This window comes from Patiria miniata, unplaced genomic scaffold (genome assembly GCF_015706575.1).
Source record: "Patiria miniata isolate m_02_andy unplaced genomic scaffold, ASM1570657v1 HiC_scaffold_27, whole genome shotgun sequence".
NCBI classification, from domain to species: Eukaryota; Metazoa; Echinodermata; class Asteroidea; order Valvatida; family Asterinidae; genus Patiria; species Patiria miniata.
This window is the reverse complement of record NW_024037066.1, coordinates 6,000,088-6,022,686: the sequence shown is the minus strand read 5'-3', so window position 1 is coordinate 6,022,686 and position 22,599 is coordinate 6,000,088. Positions and strand designations below refer to the sequence as shown.

The 22,599-nt window shown below is 41.6% G+C and overlaps 3 protein-coding genes across 5 annotated transcripts; 2 read left to right on the top strand and 1 right to left on the bottom strand.

Annotated features, from left to right (window-relative positions):
• Positions 1 to 4,931: 4,931 nt before the first annotated feature.
• LOC119734359 (N-sulphoglucosamine sulphohydrolase-like) lies at positions 4,932 to 21,892 on the bottom strand. Of its 3 annotated transcripts, none has more exons than XM_038207847.1 (6): positions 21,658 to 21,892; positions 20,123 to 20,389; positions 19,341 to 19,494; positions 17,871 to 18,109; positions 14,410 to 14,894; positions 4,932 to 5,652 (listed from the first exon to the last, which is right to left on the bottom strand). In XM_038207847.1, exons 1-6 carry the CDS (start codon positions 21,773 to 21,775, stop codon positions 5,359 to 5,361), a joined length of 1,557 nt encoding a protein of 518 aa, XP_038063775.1. In that variant the 5' UTR covers positions 21,776 to 21,892; the 3' UTR covers positions 4,932 to 5,358. The 3 variants fall into 3 exon arrangements, with proteins under 3 accessions (XP_038063775.1, XP_038063776.1, XP_038063777.1); XM_038207848.1 differs by having other exon boundaries at positions 20,123 to 20,409; positions 21,658 to 21,746; XM_038207849.1 differs by having other exon boundaries at positions 21,635 to 21,719.
• LOC119734360 lies at positions 6,597 to 9,210 on the top strand. The gene is made up of 2 exons (XM_038207850.1): positions 6,597 to 6,980; positions 7,864 to 9,210. The coding sequence occupies exon 2, from the start codon at positions 7,986 to 7,988 to the stop codon at positions 8,910 to 8,912; it is 927 nt and encodes a 308-aa protein (XP_038063778.1). The 5' UTR covers positions 6,597 to 6,980; positions 7,864 to 7,985; the 3' UTR covers positions 8,913 to 9,210.
• On the top strand, positions 10,078 to 11,730 carry LOC119734361. Its single transcript, XM_038207851.1, has 2 exons — positions 10,078 to 10,349; positions 10,696 to 11,730. Exon 2 carries the CDS (start codon positions 10,786 to 10,788, stop codon positions 11,686 to 11,688), a length of 903 nt encoding a protein of 300 aa, XP_038063779.1. The 5' UTR covers positions 10,078 to 10,349; positions 10,696 to 10,785; the 3' UTR covers positions 11,689 to 11,730.
• Positions 21,893 to 22,599: the final 707 nt, after the last annotated feature.

The window sequence follows — 22,599 nt, the reverse complement described above, 5'->3', positions numbered from 1 at the left end:
TGTTTGCACTTTGCCGGACATGTGACCTGATCATAATTGTGTTGTCATAGATTCTGTAAACATAAACAAGGCAACTATAAGGTGGCAATAAGAATTGGCTTTAGGCCTAGGAAACTATTGGTTATCTTTTTTTATTTGCTTCCTAATCCAGGAGGGGGGGGGAGGAATAACCGGCCAGAGGTGAGCCCCCCTCCCCCCCCCCCCCAAAAAAAAGGTATACGCATACAGCTCGACGCGCATGCGCCAGTTGTCAACTCTGTTGGCGGCTACGCGGATACGGAGTGGGAGTGCAGTGGAGCATGACGCATAGTACATACAACTAGCGCTGAGAAGGTTTATTGAGGGCAATCAACCGTGACTCCGTAGCCGGCTACGAGGTGGATAGATTGAGTGGCGGGGTATTCTTTAATTGTGCCTGGCTAACTGGCTTTAAAGGGTGTGTTGGAGTAGCTCACCCGGCCAGGATCGACTCGGGGAAAGGCCGACAGTTTAGCCACGACAGCCGGGCTAATCGAACGCTCAACCGCGGGCAATCACGATACTTATGTGATGTCTGTAGCTATATGGCCGTAGCCATGGGCGTCGCCAGGATTTTTTTCCGGGGGGGGGAAGCACATTTCCCCAATAATGTTTCAACTTTTTCAACATAATTATTCTCAATTTATCGTTTTCCGAGCATGGGCAGGTGAACATGTGCCCTACCCCTCCCCCAATCAAATTAACAGCAATATGGCTTCGCACCTCTTTTTCCTTCCCCCCCCCCCTTTTTTTCCTTCCCTTTTTCCAGGGGGAGGGAGGCCGGGGGAGGGGGAAAGCGTCCCCTCGCCACCCCCCCCCCCCCCCTCGCGACGCCCATGGCAGTATAGCCACTACAAAACGCCCGTTTTGCACTTAGCATTCCTCCATGGTCTTAGCATGGAGGTACGGTAGTATTTCTACCTCCATGGTCATAGTGTGAGATTTCCGCTTTCCCGTCAATAGTTGAAGAAAAACATAACAAAGTTGGGCTGGAATTATAGCCTAAAGTCGCAACTAACGAAACAGGTGGCTATCGTTTTATCGCCACACTGCTCAAGCTCTGAAGTTTAGGGTGCGTTCGAGTAGCTCATCCGGATCGATTCGGGTTAGTCCCGTGCCGTTGCATTAGCTCTGACGTTCTCGGGGTTCAGCCGGGTCGGTCAGCCACTACAGACCCTCCTCGTGATGCAGAATCAGTGGCTTATATTCCCACGGTGATCTGCGTGGTTTCGCTGTAGCCTCCTGTGTAATCGCTGGTCTGAATGCTGCAGGTTGCAGGTTCGAATCGTGGAGGGAATTTTACATTTTCATTTCTATTCCCCAAAAGTGAATTTTCTTCCCCAAATTGTGTTCAATCAAGTCCTGATGATCGATTAAATAAATTGCACCATTTTCTTCTCACTCATGGCTCTACAGATTTTGTTTAAAAGGGAAGTTAAGTCCGAGGACCATTCTGTCACCAACTGACGCATGCGCAGCGCATTATGGTCACGATCTATCCATTTTTTGACATGGAGATCAATGCGTGCGTTCGAGTAGCTCACCCGCATCGACTCGAGTAAAGGCAGACGGGTCAGTTAGCCACGAGAGCGGCATCGAACGCTCAAACGCGGGCCACCATGTTGATACTCACGTGATGTCCGAAGCCATGACCGTAGCCACTGACAAAACGCCCTTTTTGGACTGAGCCTTACTAGTACGGCAGATAGCTGATGGGATTGTGCCTTTGATGTAGCCCGACTGCGTCTGGCCGTACAGTACTATCGCAAGCTCTGTAGTACGGCCAGACGCCCAATGCTTCCAAAATAGTTAATAGTTTATGACGTTTGTCGGACACTCGGCGCGGCTGGCCATACAAACACGAGGTCATGATCTAAATAATGCATATTCATTATCTTGCCCAAGCGCGCTCGCATAAATGCATACATTACAGCGCGGCCGCCATTTTGAAATCGCATAGGGGAGCATTTTCGGGACGATATTTGTGGAAGATGATGACTGAAAGTCGTCTTTTGGCCAGATGGATGAAAATATTGAGACCAAAGAACGTTTTTTCGAAAAGGTATGAGTTGCTCTACGACTAAGAAATTTAACTTTGGAAATGTTTGTCCTGGATGAAAAGATAATCTCGATCGAAATCTGTAGCAAAATCGCTACATCAGCGGCCGAAAAAATTCAGTCTTTTTGGAAGCATTGGGCGTCTGGCCGTACTACAGAGCTTGCGATAGTACTGTACGGCCAGACGCAGTCGGGCTACCTTTGATGATACACTAAGCAAGGAATTTGTCAGAGTATGTCATGAGAAAGATATTTGGCTACAGGGCCATTGCAGATTTGTCCTTTGAAAACAATTATAGGTAGAATAACAAGCAATGTCAGCCATTTTGAAAACTGCTTGTTATTCTACCTACATTTTTGTTCGAAGGGCAATCTGCGATGGCCCTATAGCCAAATATCTTTCTCGTGACATACCATCATCAAAGACACAATCCCCCTATCTGACCCACTATACCATTATTTTCTTCCACCATGGCCTTATTTGTTTGAGATTCATTACTTTTCTGTCAATCGCAGAAAGTAACAAAGTCGGGCTGGAATCTGTTCCGTTATCCGACCACCAGCCCACCACGTCTAATGCTAATCACAATACTTCAAAACATCGGAACTAATGCTCACAACTCCTACAAGTGATCAACGCAAACATCAAATGAAAGCTTGATTCACCCTCGTTTTCTCTCTCTTCACTTTCTGTTACCCTCTTTCACTTTCTTGGCGATTTTTCCTTCCAAAGGTTAGTCACCCTAAAAGTAGTCCCAGCCTCGACTCCATGGGCGCGTGCGCGTTCCTTACACTAACCCCTGGCCGTGATGATGACGTAAATGACGCTGTGTATATGGAGATCAATGGTCCTGAAGCCATCGCCATTTTGAATTGATCGTCCACTTTTGGACCGATCCAGTTAGCACCGCCCCACGGTGTTCTGACCAATCACAGCCGTGATTTATGTCCGACGTTCGTGCACAAAAGTCCGACATGCGTGCACCGTGCACGCGCGTATGATGCGCGCGGCAGGAAAATGCAGTGTGGCATTGGAGAGGAGCACGTGTTAATTTGCCCAGTGCTCAGTGGGCGGGGCTGACTGGATCGGTCCATTGCAACTTTCGGGTCTAATTTCATCTCCAATTTCACAGAAACAAAAGTTCAAAGATCAGAAAAGAACTAGAACCCTTCATTTAAAGTGCAGGGACCACAAAACATGATTTTTTTTCTTTGGAACATTTGTTTTTGTACAATTTTTCTACTCCTCTTAAAATGTATGAAAACTATTTGACATCCATTTTTTGTCAATGTTATTGAAAAGTACACTTCTTCAAACATTTAAAGCCCTTCTCAGGACAACTGGGGGCGCTGTTGCTGTGACACTGTTTAGGAAGACACTGTTTAGTTATAGGGGTTTTCTGTTCAAATTGTGAACCAAAAAAATACTTATTGAAAAGAAAAGCTGGCTCACTGGCTTACTGCCATATACTTACACAACAAATAATCACCAAAACCCCCCAGGAAATTAAGGCTGCAAAATATCCATAATAAAACTGTTGGTGGTAAAATAACTGTAACAATGAGGCTTCTTCCTGAAATGACATCACTTTTGCTCATGAATATGGAAATTTCATTAGCATACAAACCCCCCAAAAAGGTACCAAAATACCCTTGAAAATGGCAAAACAAAAATTGAAAATAAGGTTCAATGGGATACAAAGGTGCATTTTCAAGGACTTTTAAGAAAATATTTGACCGTACATAAAAAATATATACAAATCGTGATTTGGCAGACAGAGGCAATTTTGGGCCACTTGTATGCCCTGATGTTTAATGTTAGGACAAATCTCAGTTTGCAGTTTTGCTTACTTCAGTTACATCTGAAAATGTGCGACCCCTGAAAACTATTAATGCTTGAGCTATTTTCCAAATAAAAAGCCGCTTTCGAAATAACTTTACAAGTAAACAACTTTTGAAACTGAGTCATGACAGTTTATTTTCATGTTATCATTAGTAATGTAAAAATATAATCTCTCTTTACATATCAAACTGGTTTGCCAGAACATTATCATTAGCAAAAAGATACACTGTATATACAAAATGCATGTTAAGAACCCAAGCAAGAATAAATGCCTTTTGATTTTGGCATGACTTCCTACCCCAAAACTTATAACCCTCTCCCCCCCCCCTTCACCTCTTATCCATTCCTTTTCAGACCCCCCCCCCCCCTCCCCCTCGGTGACATCTGTCAGGATTTTTCCTGATTTTTTTATCAAGAGTTTGATTGGTTCCAGGATTTTTGTCAAGCTTTTTCCTGACTTCAGGATATTTTGTTCAGATTTTTCCCAATTTCATGATTTTGTTGTTCAGATTTTTCCTGATGTCAGAATTTTTTTCAGGAGTTTATCCTATTTCAGGGTTTTTTTTCAGGATTTCAGGATTTTGAAAAAAAATCACATTTGCAATACAGAAAAAAAGGAATATTTGCAAACGTTCAAAAATGAAACTGCCAAAATATGAAATGTCCTACCTGATTGTAAGTAAATAATAGGATAAAGAATCTTGTGAAATCGTTACACCTAGTATGATGTAATGTTTGAGGAAAATGAGGAATTGCCGTAATTTTAATCCAAATTGTCTAAATATAGGCTAGTTTGTAATCAGTTACATAATCCTTGAATGAATATTATTTTCCCCCAAGTCACAAACTGAGCATCATACCACAAGAGGGTGCAAGCCAAACCAGATTAATGATCATTTTGGAAGGGAGGGCTTTATAAACGGAAATCTTGACTTGCATCTAGAAAAACAAAGAGGCATTTTCACTGTTTTCTCAAAAAGTACATCTACTGATCTGAAATTTCGTCAGGTTAGTTTTTTTAAATAACCTGCTTCATATTTATTGTAATGCTGCTTTTTGAATAGGCGTACAAGCCATTACCTTTACATTTTGCATAGGTACCATTACTTTATGTGGCGGGCTAAATAATAATAACCGTAGTGCTTATATAGCGCTTTCCATTGTATCAACAATCTCAAAGCACTTTACAATTATTATGCCTGTTCATACTCCAGTTCATAATCTTCAGTACAACAGAGACAATGCACAGTTAATTAAAAAGAGTTAAGCCAGGTATACTTCATGCGAACGCTAATGCGAGGCGAATTTGACGTCATGAAACATACGCTGCGAAATTCGCTCAAGTTGAAATATGTTCAACTTTTTCGAATTCGGAGCGTGAATATTCCCCGTGTCGTCACAAATTTGAGTTTGCTTTTGCGCCGAGCATGAACCAGCCTTTATAGTCCATTGTCCATTGGCATACAGGTGGGCTTCTCTTTGTAAAGCCCGGAGTTTTCCAGCACGCCCCAGGGAGCACATATCCAGGGGTCGTTGGTGGCGTTCTGCCACCGAAGCACCTGCTCCTTGAGGTCACTCAGGACAGATGCGTACCTCCTGTCCCCAGCTAGGTTGGTGGTTTCCAGGGGATCCGCCTGGTGATCAAAGAGCTCCCACTGGGGGCGGTAGTAGTAGTCCTTCAAGGTTTTGAACCAGTGGGTCGGCTGCCCGGATCTGGTTCGATTCAGTAGATCCTATTTGAAATCAAAACAAAACATGTGGAGTATAAACACAAAAAAGTGTGTCTGTCCCATAACTGAATTATCTAAAACATGATCAGAGCACCTACATGTCCCACACAGATCACCTTCTCTGGCATCCTGCAAAATACAGAATTAGTAACGTAAAGCCGACTAAAGCTGGTCCAAGACCAATTTTGTCGATGGGGTCTTGGTAGTCATCACTCAAATCTTTGGGCCTACATGTACAACCCTGGCCAAATCTCGCTGGGCCCCCAACCCCCGGCCCCCTGTTTATGTTGTCTTTCATTACGCAGTGTGTGCTCCATCAGCTGAAGAGAACAACATTAACCGGGGGAGCAGGGGAGTGGGTGACCGTGGAAGGCTAAGGTTATTTCCAAGTGTCCCAACCATTTTGGCCGGGATTGTAGGTGAGGCTTTAGCTAGTCTATTTCAAAAGTGAGTGTCAGTGAGTTGGGTTCAGTGATGATACACGGCTGGCTCTCTGAGGCTCTAAAACCAGCAGAACTTCTACTTCTTCCATTCCAATTCATCCAGGATTTAGCTCCTTCTTGCGTACAGGAATACATTTCGGTGAAATCGGCGAAGCTGTGGAAATCTGCAGGCACTGCCCCCCATATGAACAAAGATGAAGAATACGAGCTGGCCAACGTGTATGACCGCCTAATGTCGTGTGACCAAGCCTGGTCACGTGACGGGTCACGTGAGGGCCTCAACAACACCAGTTGATAAAGACACCATGATGGTGTCGCAAGCTCCTGATACGAGCTCTGTAACCCAAGTCCCGAAAAGGTATCTTTTATTTACTAGAAATATATCATTAACAAAATAGACTTGACCCAAGGAACAAAGGATAACAAAAGAAGGAAACATACAAAAAAGGCTGCCTGAGGGTGCAGTGCATGCAGTATTAATGTTATTATGCAATGTACCAGTACTACTGCACAGACCAAGCAAAACCCAGACTTGGGTAGCCTGAAGCTACAAAATACAAAGTGTTAACCTGTTGTATGCATTTCTTTCCATACAAGTGTGCACAACCACAACAGCTGTAGAATTCTGTGCTATTTGGTCCGGCCTTGACCCCCAAAGACCATTCCACCACCCCTTCAGTACTGCATTGACCATATACGATGAACGAGAGTCCCAAAACTTTATAAAAGGGGCGTGTGAGTCTATAGTGCAATGTGCATTGTGCCTAATTCATATTACTGAATCCAAATGCTGCTGAGGTTGGGTTTTTTTAGGGCATGTCATTGGTTGAAATGTTAAGTTATATCATGGACTGAGGTACGGAGCCAAATTGATGTTCACAATATTGGGTAAGTGCTGAAGTTGAAGATGGCACATGATCTGGCTATTTATAGTATTTATATTGACGTGTCTCAATCACATATTTTGTGCCAGCAGGTTTGCTTTTAGCCACTTAATATGCTATCCGGTTCGTTAGTGTGACGTCATCTCAATTCAACCATGCGTACTTCACATGGTGTAGCATAATGGAACCGGAAGTTAACACACCTCAATCGTTTATCCAATGGCGCTAGTAATCAGTTCTGCGCACGTCTTTATGACGTTTTTACTAACGAACCGCATAATAAATATCTCTGTGCATTTATAGGTACACATGTACCCCCTCAATGGTTAAAATTTTTCCATAGTCATGATGTCACCAGACTACTTAAAGGTCAATCTTCTCAAAAGGTTGGACATGTACCAGTCTTGTCTTAGGCTTCAAATTGAAATCACTTGACTTCACTCTCAGGTGCAATGCTGAAGAAAAGTCTCCTTTGAGACCTCATACTTGGCCGGTAAAATACTAAGAACCTTGTCCAAGTTGCCTCATCAAAATGTTAGAGAATTTTGTTGGCTACAGAGTGAGTAAAGTTGGCCTGATTTTGTTAGCATATTTTTCTGCACCCGATTGCGAGGTCCCAATTTGGCAGAATAAACCACGTGTAATTTGCTATGCAACTTTGTGCTTTATAGCAGTTCGATCAAGCCCAGGTTTTTTTTTTTTTTTTTTACCAAAGATCTTTGGATATTGCATTGAAAATGGTACTGAAGTAAGGCTTTTGAATGCTAATCTGCAGTAAATGCTACTCTACTACATGAACATAAAATGGTTAAGTGCATCAGAGCTTCTACAGTCCTGAAATGCGCTATAAAAGAACATGTTATTTGTACATTGTTATTTTTTTACAGATGATAATGAGGACCAAAACCTTGAAATTAACGATACCAGTTAACGATAACGAGTTAGGCAACAGAAACTCCAACTTTGGCTTCAAGAAATTGCGATCATTTGAAAGAAATTCTGGAAAAAGATGTCTGAACCTGTCCGAGTCATCATGTGGTCCGTTCCGCGCTCACGGTCCTCCATTGTTGCAAAGTGCATGGACGGCGTGCCAGACTCCCAGATCTTCTTCCAGGTCTACTCATCAGCATTCTGGACCGGTCTGGGAGAGTTTAACTCTTCCGATTCAAGTCTCCAATCAGAGGGATTTTACAGGGTTCAAGATGAAATCACTAATGCTGGAGCACAATCAAAAAGCTTCAGCAAAGGAGAGGCCAAGGCAGATTATCAATGGGTGAAGAGACAACTAGAAGCTAATTACCCAGGCAAGAGGTTCCTCTTTGCCAAGGAGATGGCTTACTGCATCAACGGAAAATTTGAGTACCTCCCCAAGGGCTATCGACACATCTTCTTGATTCGGGAGCCAGTGAAGGTGTTCCAGTCCCTGAAGAAGACCGTTCCGGAGATAGTGGCTGTACAGGGGCAGCAGATACCAGGGATGGAAGGGGGAGACTTCGAGTTAGACAAGCAGCCACCTCATTTAATCGCACCAGAATATGGATTCAAGGAACTAGTCAACTTGTACGAATACCTTCAAGAGGCAAATATGGAGCCGGATCCAATCGTTGTTGATTCTGATGATCTTGTGAATGACCCAGCAAGAATCCTATCAGCAGTTTTGGAGAGGCTTGGGGTACAATTCCAAGATTCTATTCTGAACTGGGAAAAGGGGATGGATGTCATGGAAGAATGGGTTGTGAGTCGGGGTGTCAAGAACAGGATTACCAAAGCTTCCAGCTTCAAGAGTTTCCGCGACAGCACCGGATTTCTACAGGAGACGGCAGTGCCTGGTACTACACACAGTACCAGTGCCAATCTCACTGCAGACGTACAGCACTGTGTAGAGTTCTCCATGCCATATTTCATGAAACTGTACGAAAAACGTTTGAAGGTTTAAAAAGCTTTGACCTGTACTGGTGACACAAAACCTTTGACACAGCATTGAATAATGAAGAATTTCTTTTAACTAATAAAGGAAAAGTTAAACAACGAAAGTAACATTATTAAGTAACACGAAGTGTACGGTACCTCCATTATTGGAGGCTAAAAATGTTTTATACATGATGTTTTTCTAAATATCCATATTTTTTTAGGTCATCAATGATGATTAAATTTCTCCACTTTTGTTTTCCATGATTGTTATTTTTATTATTATATAGACATATGCCAGAATTTGTCAACTTTAAGACAATTGATGAATAAAGAAAACAAATCATATACAAAAACAACAAAAGTACTTCTCCCTCCTATGTTATTTATCAGTTTGGTTCTATAACAGTTGACACAAAAAGACAAAACTAAAGAAAGGCTCTGACACAGGAAGTATTGCATGTGACAGAACCCATACTTTCTCGTTTTAATGCTTCTCTATAAACACATGTTTAAAATATGCCCAATACACCATTGCAAAACTTTAATTGCATTTTGGACTTTTAGCAAGCAAGTCGGAAAGGGTTGTAATATTGTATCATAGGCACTCCATACATATGTACCTGATGACATCGCAGGTCACAGATTGACCAGTTGTTGAATACACTTAACAGTCAGCCGAAAACTGTGTGTGTGTGTCTCCCTTCATTCCCAAACATTAGATACTACAGAGGGCAATTTTTTTTTGGGGGGGGGGGGGGCAATTTGTTTTTTTGTGTAGGGTCATGTGTAGCCAAGGGTAAAAGGTAGTAAGGCCAAAAAAAAAAAAAAATAGTCGGTCTCTGGTCAGCCCGCGCCTCGATTTTAATCATGTGCGACAATCCTTTTTTTCCCCAAAATTTTCCGCGGTAGCTCCAACAGAAGCCTCTATTGCCGCACCTCCTCAAGGCTTTGTTCCAAGGAGCACCACGGAATGGTAAATTGCACCAAGGCAAATGATTGAGGGCACCAAGGCAAATTATGGAGGACACGAATGTACATGAGGACACCAAAAAATGCAAAAATAGTACCCCACCTAGTCTGTACAATCCAAGCTTGAAAAAAAAAAAAAGAAGAAGGAAAAAAAAAAGCTGCGTCGCCGCATCAATTCCTGAACTTTGGTCTGACCAGAGACCGAGTATTTTTTTGGGGCCTAATTGATGGTTTTTGTTTTTTTCCCGATTATTTTCCCCCTAAATAAATTAGGTAGGGCTGTCAAAATAGGATAGGTAGGGTGACCGGAAGCAGAACTATTTTTTTGTGTGGCCAATATATCTCTTTCCTGAACAAAGTCCGGGCGACCCAGAATGGGCTTGAGGGTGTACAGGTCATTGTAAATAGTGCAATGTGCATTGTTACAGATTAGTTTTGCTAAATCCAATTGTTGCAGAGGTCGCTTTTTTAGGGCATGGCATCAATTGAAACGGTAAGTCTCATCATAAATACGGTTTGGAGCCAATTTGATGTTCACAATTTTAACTTGGGTCCGGCCCAAGACCTTGACAAAGTGCATCCCTATTGTGTGCATGTCTCCAGAGGGCGCGGTGTATCAGAGCATATCACTTTAATATATCATATTACATGTAAATGCAATTTTTTGCTCAACAGTTCCATCGAATTCGGCCTATAGTTTTTTTTTACCAAAGATCTTTGGATTTTGCATTGAAAGTGGTGATGAAATATTACTGTCCTTGGCTTTTGAATGCTAATCTGCGGTAAATGCTTCTCTACTACATGAACGAACAATGGTGTCGTTATTTTTGTTTTTGCAGATGATAACGATATCTCAATGATAAAGTTACATGTAGGCAACAGAAACTCCTATTTTTGCTTCATTTGAAAGACGTACATTCTTGAAAAAGATGTCTGAACCTGTCCGAGTCATCATGTGGGGCGTTCCGCGCTCACGTTCCTCCATCATCGCAAAATGCATGGACGGCGTGCCAGACTCCAAGATCCTTTTCCAGCTTTACTCGCCGCCTTTTCGGGCTGGTCTTGGGGAATTTGCACCTTCGCGAAAAAATCCTTCATCTGGGACGCTGAAGGATGCCCTCGAGGAACCAGAAAGCTCTGGCTTCGCCGAAGAAAACAGCACTTATCCATGGGTGAAAAAGCAAATGGAAGCCAGCTATCCAGGCAAGAGGTTCATCTTTGCCAAGGAGTTCGCTTACACAGTTGAAGACAAGTTTGAGTACATCCCCAAGGGCTATCGACACATCTTCTTGATTCGGGAGCCAGCAAAGGTGTTTCAGTCGATGAAGAGAGTCCTGCCAGATATTTCCGCCATGAGGGGGCAGCCGATACAGGGGACAGGAGGGGGCGAGTTTCACTTGGACAAGCAACCCGCCGTTTTTCTGGGACACAATTGGACTTTTAAGGAGGCTGTCATTTTGTATGAATACCTCCAAGAGAACAATCTGGAGTCGGATCCGATCATCGTGGATTCTGATGAACTTGTGAACGACCCAGCAGCAGTTCTCTCACGACTCTTTGAAAAGCTTGGAGTACCGTACCATGATTCCATCTTGAAGTGGGAGAAAGGAACAGACGTCACAGAGAGATGGGTTATTAGTAAAGATTTCAAGAATAGGGTGAGCACTGGTTTAACCTATAAGGATTTCCGAGACAGCACCGAATTTTTCAAACAAAAGGCTGAGGCTGGTGCTCCGCTCACTGGTGCCAGACTTCCTGAAGATGTGCAGCGTTGTGTAGATTTCTCCATGCCATACTACCTGAAGCTGTACCAGAAACGGTTGACAGTTTAAAAAACGAAACCTTGCAAAAAATGTTGTGATGTCAAAGCATTAACTCCAACATGAAGCCAGGCTAGAAGGAATGTTACATTGTGATGTGTATTTAATCATTTATTGATAAAATCATATGATGGCTTAATTTAACCAAATATACCTCGTACAAAATAATATTGTACACTTATATTCTGTATAACCCTAGGTTTGCCAGTGTAGTACCGAAACGGCCCTAGTGGTTTGATTGATTCTTCAGTGGGGCAATTCCACGGTTACTCACGTTACATTTTGGATGTACTTTTGAGTTTCCTTGGGCTGTAATTACCTTACTGAAAAGGTTTAATAACTGTTATCCCCATGGTAGATAGAGTAGACCTAAACCTACCTAAGCACCAAAGATGACATCCAGAAAAATAAGTTATGTATGATAAACAAGACCCAATGTAATACAATGTAGTACAAGCAGTAATGGGTTAAAATATATTAATTTAACCAACGAATGAATATACATGTTTGAAAAATTTCGGTGCTGTCTTATTTGCTTCTTTTATTTTGCTGTTAATTTGATATTTACTGCTTTATTGTTTAACCCTTTTCTCTAAAGTTTGCATACATATTTTTTTTTCGTCATGAAGCATGGAAATAAACGTTAAGTTGAACTGAATTGAATTGAATGTATGTAAATGCATGGCAGGTCTCCGCTGTTGGATATCGAATCAATATAAATATGTCATGATTGCCATACAGGTATGGTGCATTATAACTATTTTTTCAGTTGCTCATTATAACTATTCGTTTAGCGAACTGTAACTATTAAAAGCTATTCGTTTTGCGAATTATAACTATTCATTTAGTTGCTCATTTTTGGTTGTTTCTGTCTGCCCATAATGGTCTTGTTATACATCGTACTTGTCATCTTCTGAAATTTTTTATTGTCTTTTTATCATTCATTATATTAATCTATAGGTCCTTCATATGCCATTTTTTTCCTTAACATGTATCTTTTGCTTGATTAGTTTTGTTCTTAGGTTTTAATGCTAATGTGCTTACATATTATTTTATTATTGATAATATTCGTGTAACAATATGTAATTTTTAAAAGGTTTTTCATATTTGTTTTTAAGTTTTGGGTTTTTTGTTTTTGTTTTTGTTAATGATTGTTAAGCGCCTTGAACGTCATTTTGAAGGATTTGGTGCTATATAAGAATATTATTATTATTATTATTATTTAATTTTTAATTTTGAAGCATAATTTATCATTACCAACTCATTAGATCTGCAGATATTTTTAATATCCTATTCCAAAGATTATCAATATCCATGAAAATATATTAAATAAAAGGAGAATTAGCTGATTCAATGAAAACTTGCTAGAGTGTATATTAATTAATAATAATAACATTCGGGAATAAATGTGTGCTTGGGAGGTGTTAAACACTCTGTTTAAGACCGGTTGGAGTCTGGATGCTGATAATTTTCGGCTCTGGTAATTATCAGTATACAGACTCCAACCATAGTTAAACATGTCTTGAACATGTCTTATTCATAGTTCAATTTTGTAAAGTAAGCTTCAGCCACAATGAAACTTGGCCCAATTTCATGACACTGCTAAGCATCTAGACATATTTGCGAGGCACAGGAAATATATGCTTAGGAAAACAGGAGTTATGTGCAAATTATTGTACTTATGCTTAGTGTAAATAAATAAAAAATATCACAGCAAAAAAAAAAAGTCCACACTCATTCGAGGGGTCATCATTTTGAATTTGATCGTCTCATGATGACGTCATTTATATAGACCTTTCGGGACTTTTGTTAGCTACATTTTGATATCCCGTTTACTACCAAAGACTGAAAATCGTCCAAGATTGACAATGGTTTACGAAAACTGATGCAAGCGTAACCACACATGTCTGTAATTCGGGCGATTCACAATGCAGTGCGCCACCAAGAGTTTGCCACAGAGAGTTCTTTTTTCCCAGTGCGTTGTGGGAGATGGTCGACAAATTTGCAGCGCGGGACATTTGAAATTGTTCGTTTTTCCGGTCAGTAGTTTCATAAGCATATGATTCAAGTATCTGTTTGCCCTTTTCTTTTCTTTGTATCAATATGGTGATTTTTGATAAGGCGGCAGAACGCTATGCCCAAATCTATAACAAATTAGCTCAAATTGTCTACTGACACTCATTCAAATGGGCCATGTTTTGTCGACCGTAAACTTGAAAAGTTGACTCTCCATGGCAAACTCTTGGTGGCGCACTGCATTGTGAATCGCCCGAATTGGCCCCTATCGACCGCACAGTGCCAGAACAAAGCGCGGGTATTTCAATTTTGTGTGTTCCCATGCATACAAGCCTCAACCGCAGGGATGTATATCTGTGTACCTAAAAGTCAGGACATCTCAGAAGCAATTCTAATCAATTGAATGGCATGAGCACTGTGTCTCGCGGCGGGATTCGAACCCTCATCCTTGAACTCTCCACCTCCGCATTACACATCTGTCTCCCTTAAGCCCGGTTCATACTTCCTGCGAATGCGAATGCGAAGCGAATTTGACGTCATGAAACGTTCACTGCGAAATTCGCCCGAGTTGAAATATGGTCAACTTTTACGAATTCACAGCGCGAATACTTGCCACGACGTCACAAATTCGAATTCGCGCAGAGTATGAACCGGGCTTTACTCGTAAAAATCAAAACTTTCCAAAAACAACCTGTATCTGCAGTGCAAATGACTTACCTGAAATGTGTTTGAGATGTAGAAATCCTGGTCAATGTTGAACGGTGCCAGGTTGTTCATGTTGTGGATCAGCTTGTAGCGTCGGTTGCGCACCACACGCATCGGGTAGTACATGGTGACTTCGTGTAGGTTGTGGCTGGCGTATACCGTGTCCCAGCCTGTGCTGGGCTCGCGCTGGAGAACCGGCAGTAGAGACTGGCCAGTCAGCCGCACCGCTTCCCTGTTGAGGGTGTAGTCGGGGTACGGGATGCCAAACCAGTCTAGAACGGTAGGCGTGAGGTCAACAGTTGACGCCATGGCGTTGCTCTCGTGTCCCCAGCGCTCCGTGTGGGCCGGGGAGGAAACCAGTAAAGGCTCTGCCATGCCTGAGTCGTACAGGTTGGTGCGACCGTTAGGGAAGGGGATGCCATTATCCGATGTGTAAAGGACTAAGGTGTCATCTGTATAGCCGGCCAGTTCAAGCTCCTTCAGGATCAAGCCAATACCTGGGAACCAGAAAGATATACATTAATGTTTTTTTCAGATTATGTTTAATAGTCCTCTGCCAAATGTTCTCCTGCTGCATACATGTACCTGTTAGTGGCTATGTACAAAAATTCCACTGAAATGTCTAAGTATTGTTTAATTCATCCATTTTTTTTCAATAGTGCTTCTTTTAGAACTGGAGACAAAAATTATCAATCACTGTCAGATGCTTTATTTAACATCAAGTTTACTCATTGAGTTAGCACACAAACCGTACTTGATCAAATTTTTCCTGAGTAACCCATAGAAAAGAATATGTGAAACTATGTACATCATTACAAATGAAGCAGTTTGTTAAAAATTTAAAGGCCCTGTCCTTGAATAAACCTGAAATACATCCATCATCTGGTTATGGTCAAGGAAATTAAAGACTAGGAGTTTTGGATATCTCTGAATCATTAATTAGACCTCATGGCTAATAGGCTTTATAACACCTCACCCACAGATTCTGTGTCTTGATTGGCCATGAGCGAGTCACATGTTACTTTCTAATTTTGCTATCTTTCTGTGCACGGCCAAAAGTACTATACCCGTAGTAACCAAAGTACTATACCATTGGCAACCAAAGTACTATTTCCACGGCGCGGAATTTGTGTGCAAATGGATGCTTGTGCCCGTATTGTTCCAAAGAGAGCGCGCCGCAGACTTGGGTTCAAACATTTCGTGAAGGGGTAGTTTGGAAGAGAGAAATACATTTTCCACCAATTTTGTATTGAAATTGAAGTTTATTTCAACTGTGTTCAGATTTAAATAATTTAAAATATTAAAATTAAGCAGAATCTGTGGGTGAAGTGTTATAAAACAAATATTGATTGCTTTATCTCGTGGTGAAGTAAAACTAGCCTCCCTCGGTGATCCATGGACCATTCTATTTTCCCTCGGCGAAATGTCCATGGATCACCTCGGGAGGCTAGTTTTACTACACCACTCGAAGCATTCAATATTTGTATACTGTCACGGACATCACATTTTCTTCCATAATGTTGGAATTGCCCATCGGAGGTTTACTCTGAACTGTAATGTAAAACACTGATGTTTTATGCGCACACATCAAGACAAATTAAAGGCATATTATAGGATCACTTGCTTTTCATGCATTTTTTTCATTTCCAATGTGCACAACCTTTTGATCATATGAAACAAGATTTCGTCAACAGCACTCGTTATTCCGAAAATTAGTCAACTGACCAATCATTGGAAATCACCTACAAATGTCCATTTCTTGATTTCTTCTAATTGACAGCAAGCCAGACAGAACAATTTCACTGGGCGTTAGTACCAGTAAGATTCTTAATCCAAGTAAGTTTTTTTTTAATACTTCGGTAGGTTACTTTTGTGATAAATGCAAATTATATATGCCTTTAAGTGAACCACAAAACAAGCATCTCGTAATACTGTCTCTGACCAAGCCATTGAAAAATGGTGAATTATGAGTAAAATTTGACTTTTAGCCCCCTTGAGTGATTTACTAGGAACCTTCCTCACTCTTGCAAAATCCAACACCATATGGTAAACTCAACACCCAAACTGTTGGACTCTGATTATGGTGGTATGCCTAACCCTATGGAAAGCCGTAATAAGTTTACTAGTGCAGTACTCACTCCAACAGATTCCAACAAAACATGCAGTTGGATTTTGAAGGGTTGGGGGTGGTAAGGGTTAAAGACCTCTGACGGCTGAAACACTTGTCTGCACCACAGGACAAGTGGATGAAGCCTATTAACCCTAACCCCTTGGGTATATTTACTAGAAAGTATCCTGAATCCGCCAAAATCCATCAATTTTGCCATGCAAAAAAAATGTTGGTGTCCAGTGAGACCATCAGAATCCACCAGTTATAGGCGGGAGTAAATCTGATCCCGAATCCATCAGAGTCCCCAACTGCTTAATATGGAGGTATCCTGAATCCATCCAAATCCTGCAGTACCGGTAGGCTTCATGTCCTGAATCCATCAAAATCCCCCAACTTTTCAATGTGGAGGTATCCTGAATCCACCGAAATCCCCGGAAACAGGGGTGTGGATTTTGATGGATTCAGGTATGTTAGGGTTAAAGATATAGTCCATCATTTGTAATTTGTGCATTTTGTTTGTTTGAAGCAACAAAAGTGTTCAAAATCTAATGAAGGATACTGAACAACTAACCTGATGAAGTTTCAGCTAAGCTTCAGCTGTATATCCGAGAAAAACAGCATTCTAGGATCTCAATTTCAAATCAAAAGTTACTGAATCATGTTTACTGAATCATGCACTGATCCGACGAATTGTAGCAACCGCGCGCGCCTGTGTGTCGTACCAATGCTTGCACTCGCTGCGCCGAATAACAAAACGAACTACTAATTCAAATTTTCCTAAGGTGCGTCGTAAGACGCAGTTGGAAAGGCCTTCTTTTGTTAATTACTTCAAAATGACAGCTTGCCAAAAAGAATAATTTCACAGGGAGTTTAGTTCCCTTACTATCTTTCAACCAAGTTTGTTTTTCAACAATAATTACGCCAGTTACTTTTCGGATGGCTGCAAATGATGGACTATAGCTTTAAGGCCAAAAAAAAAAAGTCTCCGGTTTCTGGTATGCGCGCGCATCGCCGTAGCCATGCGCGTCGGCAAAATGAAAAAGTTTTTTTTTCAATGAAAGATGATGTCTCAAAACCGCCAAACTCACTGGTTTGACTGGAATTCTGCTGCTGCACAATTTAAACGTGTTTTTAGATGGGGTTATGATCGAGAATAAGCTTTATGTAGCCTCTCTGAACTCCCATATATTTGCACTTAGTTTAGTCGGGCACCATTTGCAGTCATCAGTCGACATTTGAACCAAAAAAGTCAGGTAAAAAAAAAAAAAAAGCCGCGTCGCCGCACCACTTTTTGGACAAGCTCCATACCAGAAACCGGAGACTTTTTTTTTTTGGCCTAAACAGACAATTTTTGTAGCAATACCTTGATCAAGCCTGCTTATTGTTGTGTATTGCGCGGCCAGGTCCCCTCTCGCTGCTGGTGTATCCTGTACAAACCCGGGCACGATCACCTCGCCTGGGTCATAGGTTGTAGGCACCCAATCAGGAATCTTGCCCATTCCCGGATCACCGTTGCCAAACTTCTCGCAGAATTGGCCATATTGGGGTTGCGTGTGGCCGCAGCGGTGCGGATCGTGGAAGCCGATGTAAAGTAAAAATGGTCTGGGGGAAAATATAAAAATATAAAATTGGTATGTTGAAGCCTTGATTGATGAATTTACCACAACTTAAATGTAGTGCCACGGTCCTAGCTATTTGGTAAATGTGTGGAATTATGTGGTATGCATAAATTTGTGGGGGAGTGCGGCCTAGTGGTTAGGGTTCGTGTCTCATGATCAGAGGGTCAGGGGTTCAAATCCAGCCACTGGCCATATGTTGTGCCCATGGGCAAGCCACTTCCCTACCACTTGCCTTTCTCCACCCGATAGTATGTATATGGGTAACGGCTCATGACGGACTTTATTTTACTTACTAGGGTAACAGAGAAAAACCAAAATTTTGAAAACATAGTTATGAAGAAAAAAATCACCCGCACCTGTTCTCGTATTTTATTGTTGCTGTGTAAACTAATGGATCCTAAAACTAAATGTGATGCAATCAAGCTAAATGAGTCGTTTGTCGACCCTGGTAAAATAATTTTTTTACAGATTTTTAAAGTGCACTAACTCAGCATTATTGCTGTGAAAACTGATCGCTGATACCATATTTAGTTTTAAAAATATGGAAGTCGGAACACCAAGAGATGTGAGGAACACCAAGAGATGTGATGAAGTGGCCCTATTTTGGCCTGAATTTCCAAATGAAAATTCCAGACAAATGACTCATGTAGCTTGATCGCATGACAAATGATGCTGTTCTGCAACAGTCACGGATTGAATGGGAGCTTTTGGCAACAACAAATGTGCGAAAATATCGGTCATGCTAAGAGACATGAACGCAATCCGAGATATATCCCAGAAAAACAATATTCTAGGATCTCAATTTCAATTCAAAAGTTACTGAGTCATGTTTCGAATTGCGCCCAAAACACGTTCTCATTCAGCCGATTGATTGCAGCTACGCGATGTCACCCGCTTAACCAACGAATTATGGCAACCGCGTACGTTGTGTCAACTCTTGCGCGCACCCATTCACAGCTTTGCCGAATTAAAAACGACCTACAAACTAAAATTTCCAAATATGTGTCTTTAGACACATCTTTGGAAATGACCATCTTTTATTGTTTTCTTCAAAATGACAACAAGCCAGAAAGAATAATTTCACAGGGCGTTCAGTGCCATTACTTTAAACCAAGTAAGTTTTTCAACAATAATTTTGTCAGTTACTTTTTGGATGGCTGCAATATACTCTACCTTTAAAGAGCATGAAAGGGAGTTCAATGAGAAGGACTCACCTCGGATCGGTACTACTCAAGAACTCATGAGCAAATTGCTTCATGAGCGTGATGTTCCGTCCAACTTGCATGATCGGGAAGCCATCAAGCTCCGTCTTTGAGTAGTCAAATTGATAGACAGACTCGGGCCCGACGTGCTTCTTGCCGATAATACCTACAGATAAAAAGTTATGTTGCAAGTTTAATAGAGCAACATGTTTTATTAGAAACCTGTACTTATTTGTGCATTGATTTTAGTCCTAATTTGCAAATTTGATTTGCCAAATCAATACAAAGTTACACATGCAGAAATATTTTTGATATGGAGTGTTGGAGTGGTAGTTCTATGCAGGTCTATATCTCAGGCATTGAATATTTCACTTTCTTAGCTTTTTGGACTTGAGTTCAAGTTAACACTTATAAGTAATTTTTTCAGACTAAGACCCGAGTTAGTTAAGTACTGGAACGGTACAGAGGTCTCAGGGTCACACACTGTTCAAGTTTGAATATTTCATTTTTGACTGAAATTGACAAAGCACAACCGACTGCATGATAGGCTTTATTTGTTCACCTAAATCTGACAACTCACATTATTTTCAAAGAAAAGTTCAATCCTCGATTCCAGTTGGTCGATCCACGACAACAATACCACGGTCCATACTGCAATCTAAAGTGTGCGCGCTATTCCTACTGCAAGCACGTTTCTGAACCATCTTAAAACCTTCAAACAAATACTGTTTTTTGTTTTATGATGCCTAAGATGCCGATAGGGGGGGGGGGGGCACTAATGTAATGCGCGTTACCTGTTCTTATTCCACTTTGTTTGAGGATAACCGGCAGGCTGCGCACGCCGTCAAACGACACGAAGTGGTGCACAGAATTCTCCAGGCCGTACATGCCATTCTGGTGCTGAGGGAGCCCCGTCAAGATGGCTGAACGACTCGGCGAGCAGCTACTGACTGAGGTGAAAGCGTGCTTGAAGACGACGCTGCGCTTGGCCAGCGCATCCAGGTGCGGTGTCTTGCAGACGGTGTTGTTGTAGACTTGCGTCTCAAAGCCTGCATCGTCGCCTGCAAGGTGAAAGTAAGCACTGTCGATATATCGATAATACTTCATTATTCAATATTATTTTGATATCGATAATGCCGATAGCAATTTTTTAATCATATCTGACACCCATGTCATGTTTTTCATGCCCCAGCCTGGTGGTGATTCTGGTCACTCAAATTACATTGTTGCCACTTTAATGGCACGGCGTATGGAAAGGCAATCCCTAGTGCGTCCCACGTTTGTTTGTCGGGGCATGGTCGGCGATTGTTTCGAGGGCTGGGGATTTTGTCACTTCAAAAGTGACAATCCCCACGTCTTGGGTGAGGCAAATTTTCTTTTCCTAAATCTTTTTCATCATCAGGAATTCACATGTCTATTCCTGATGAGCATGTCAGCTGGAGTTACTCATGCTAGGGAAAGATTCCCATACAATACATTGCCATATCTGGCCATCACTAGTCACCCTGTGCACATTTGAACCCTATGGGACTGGTCTGAAAATTTCTAAGTGTTTTCTCGGTAAAAATTCAACTTTTGTCCCTGCCAATTTTGACTTTTTAGGACATCACTTTCTGATTGCTGATAATAGTGATAGGCCATTTAAGGGAACAGTTACTGAAGTGATGGCCAGACATGCCAGATTTGGGAAACTTTCCATAAATTAAGTCTGAAACGCCATAGCGTATACCCTATCATATGCGGATGTCATTTGGGAGAAAACAATTCGCAGTCCATTCACGTCCGGGTGGTGTCGGAAAGAATGTTGCAACCTGACACTGCTTTTTTCTTCATATATCGTCAGTCATGTCAGTCCACCTAAAATAACGAGGATATGCTTTGACGCACTCGCATACAATTTTCGTTGGACAACGCGTGCGCGTTGCATGCAAGTGTTATCTGCGTCAATTATGGTGACTCGAGGATATCAATTATCATCTCAATCATGTCAATGAAGGTCAGTCATTGCAAAAATGACGATCAGACATGAATCTGGGAGTGGGACTGAGTGAAAAACATTTTCAATTTTGTTAGGAAATACTCTCCATATACTTTGTACACAACCGCTGAAATAGCGTCAGGTTGCAACATTCTTTCCGTGGTGTCAATTGATAGGCGCACATAAGAGATAGCCTCGAGTCACCATAATTGACGCAGGCAACGCTTGCAACGCGCACGCGTTGTCCAACGCACATTGAATGCGAGTGCGTCAAAACATATCCTCGTCATTTTTATAGGGGGTCTGACTCTACTGCTCTAAAGCATACATTTTTGAGACTGTTTCTCTCACCGACAAAAAGAAGGACGTTTCTTTTGGTCTGTGGTGAAAAGCTTCTGACGTCATGAAGTGCTAAAAGAACAAATAAAACGGAGCAGAAGACATCCCATCCCTCTCCAAAATTAGCCATCGATCCAGACTGGCACCATGAGTGCAGAATTTATAAAAACGTAAAAACGCGTGCAAAAACAAAAGCAGGCCAACCTGACTTCAGTTCAACCGGCCGTATCTATATCTTCGATATAAACAGAACCACTGACAATATAATAGCGCCCTCTGTAGTGCAGAGGGCGCCCGGGTATTTTGCGGAACTTGCAGAACGTGTGGAACTCTGCGGAACTCTGCGGAACTCTGCGGAACTCTGCGGAACTCAGCAAACAAATGGAGATTACACTGAACAAAGACAAAATACTCAATTGGAAAATAGACTGACGTTCAGATCTCATAACTTAGTCCTAAAATTACCCTTCAAATTACGAGGGGTCGTACTTCTGAGTGGTATGTTTATCACTACGAACATTTCATGTCGACAAGTGTCGTATATCCTCCAAAAATTTATTTGAGCATTTTTTACCAACTCGGGTTTTTGTGCCAATAGGCCTAATGCACGGTATAGTATACGTGTGATGGTGATGGGTCCGATGCTGTGCGGGCATTTTTATGGCTACAGAGCCAGCACTAAAAATCATCACAATGTGGATATTAAAGTGTATTATATTTTCAACAACTCCTGTGATTTTGTTCTGGGAAAATTCACCCGGGAAGGCCTTCAATTATAAGAGTTCCGCGTTTTACCAACTCAGGTTTTTGTGCAAATAGGCCTAATGCACGATATGTACAGTATACGTGAAATGGGTCCAATGCTGTGGGAAGGGGGGGGGGGGGCATGTTTATCGTTAGAGAACCAACATTAAAAATGATCACAATGTTTTAATTTTAATGTGGATAAGTGTA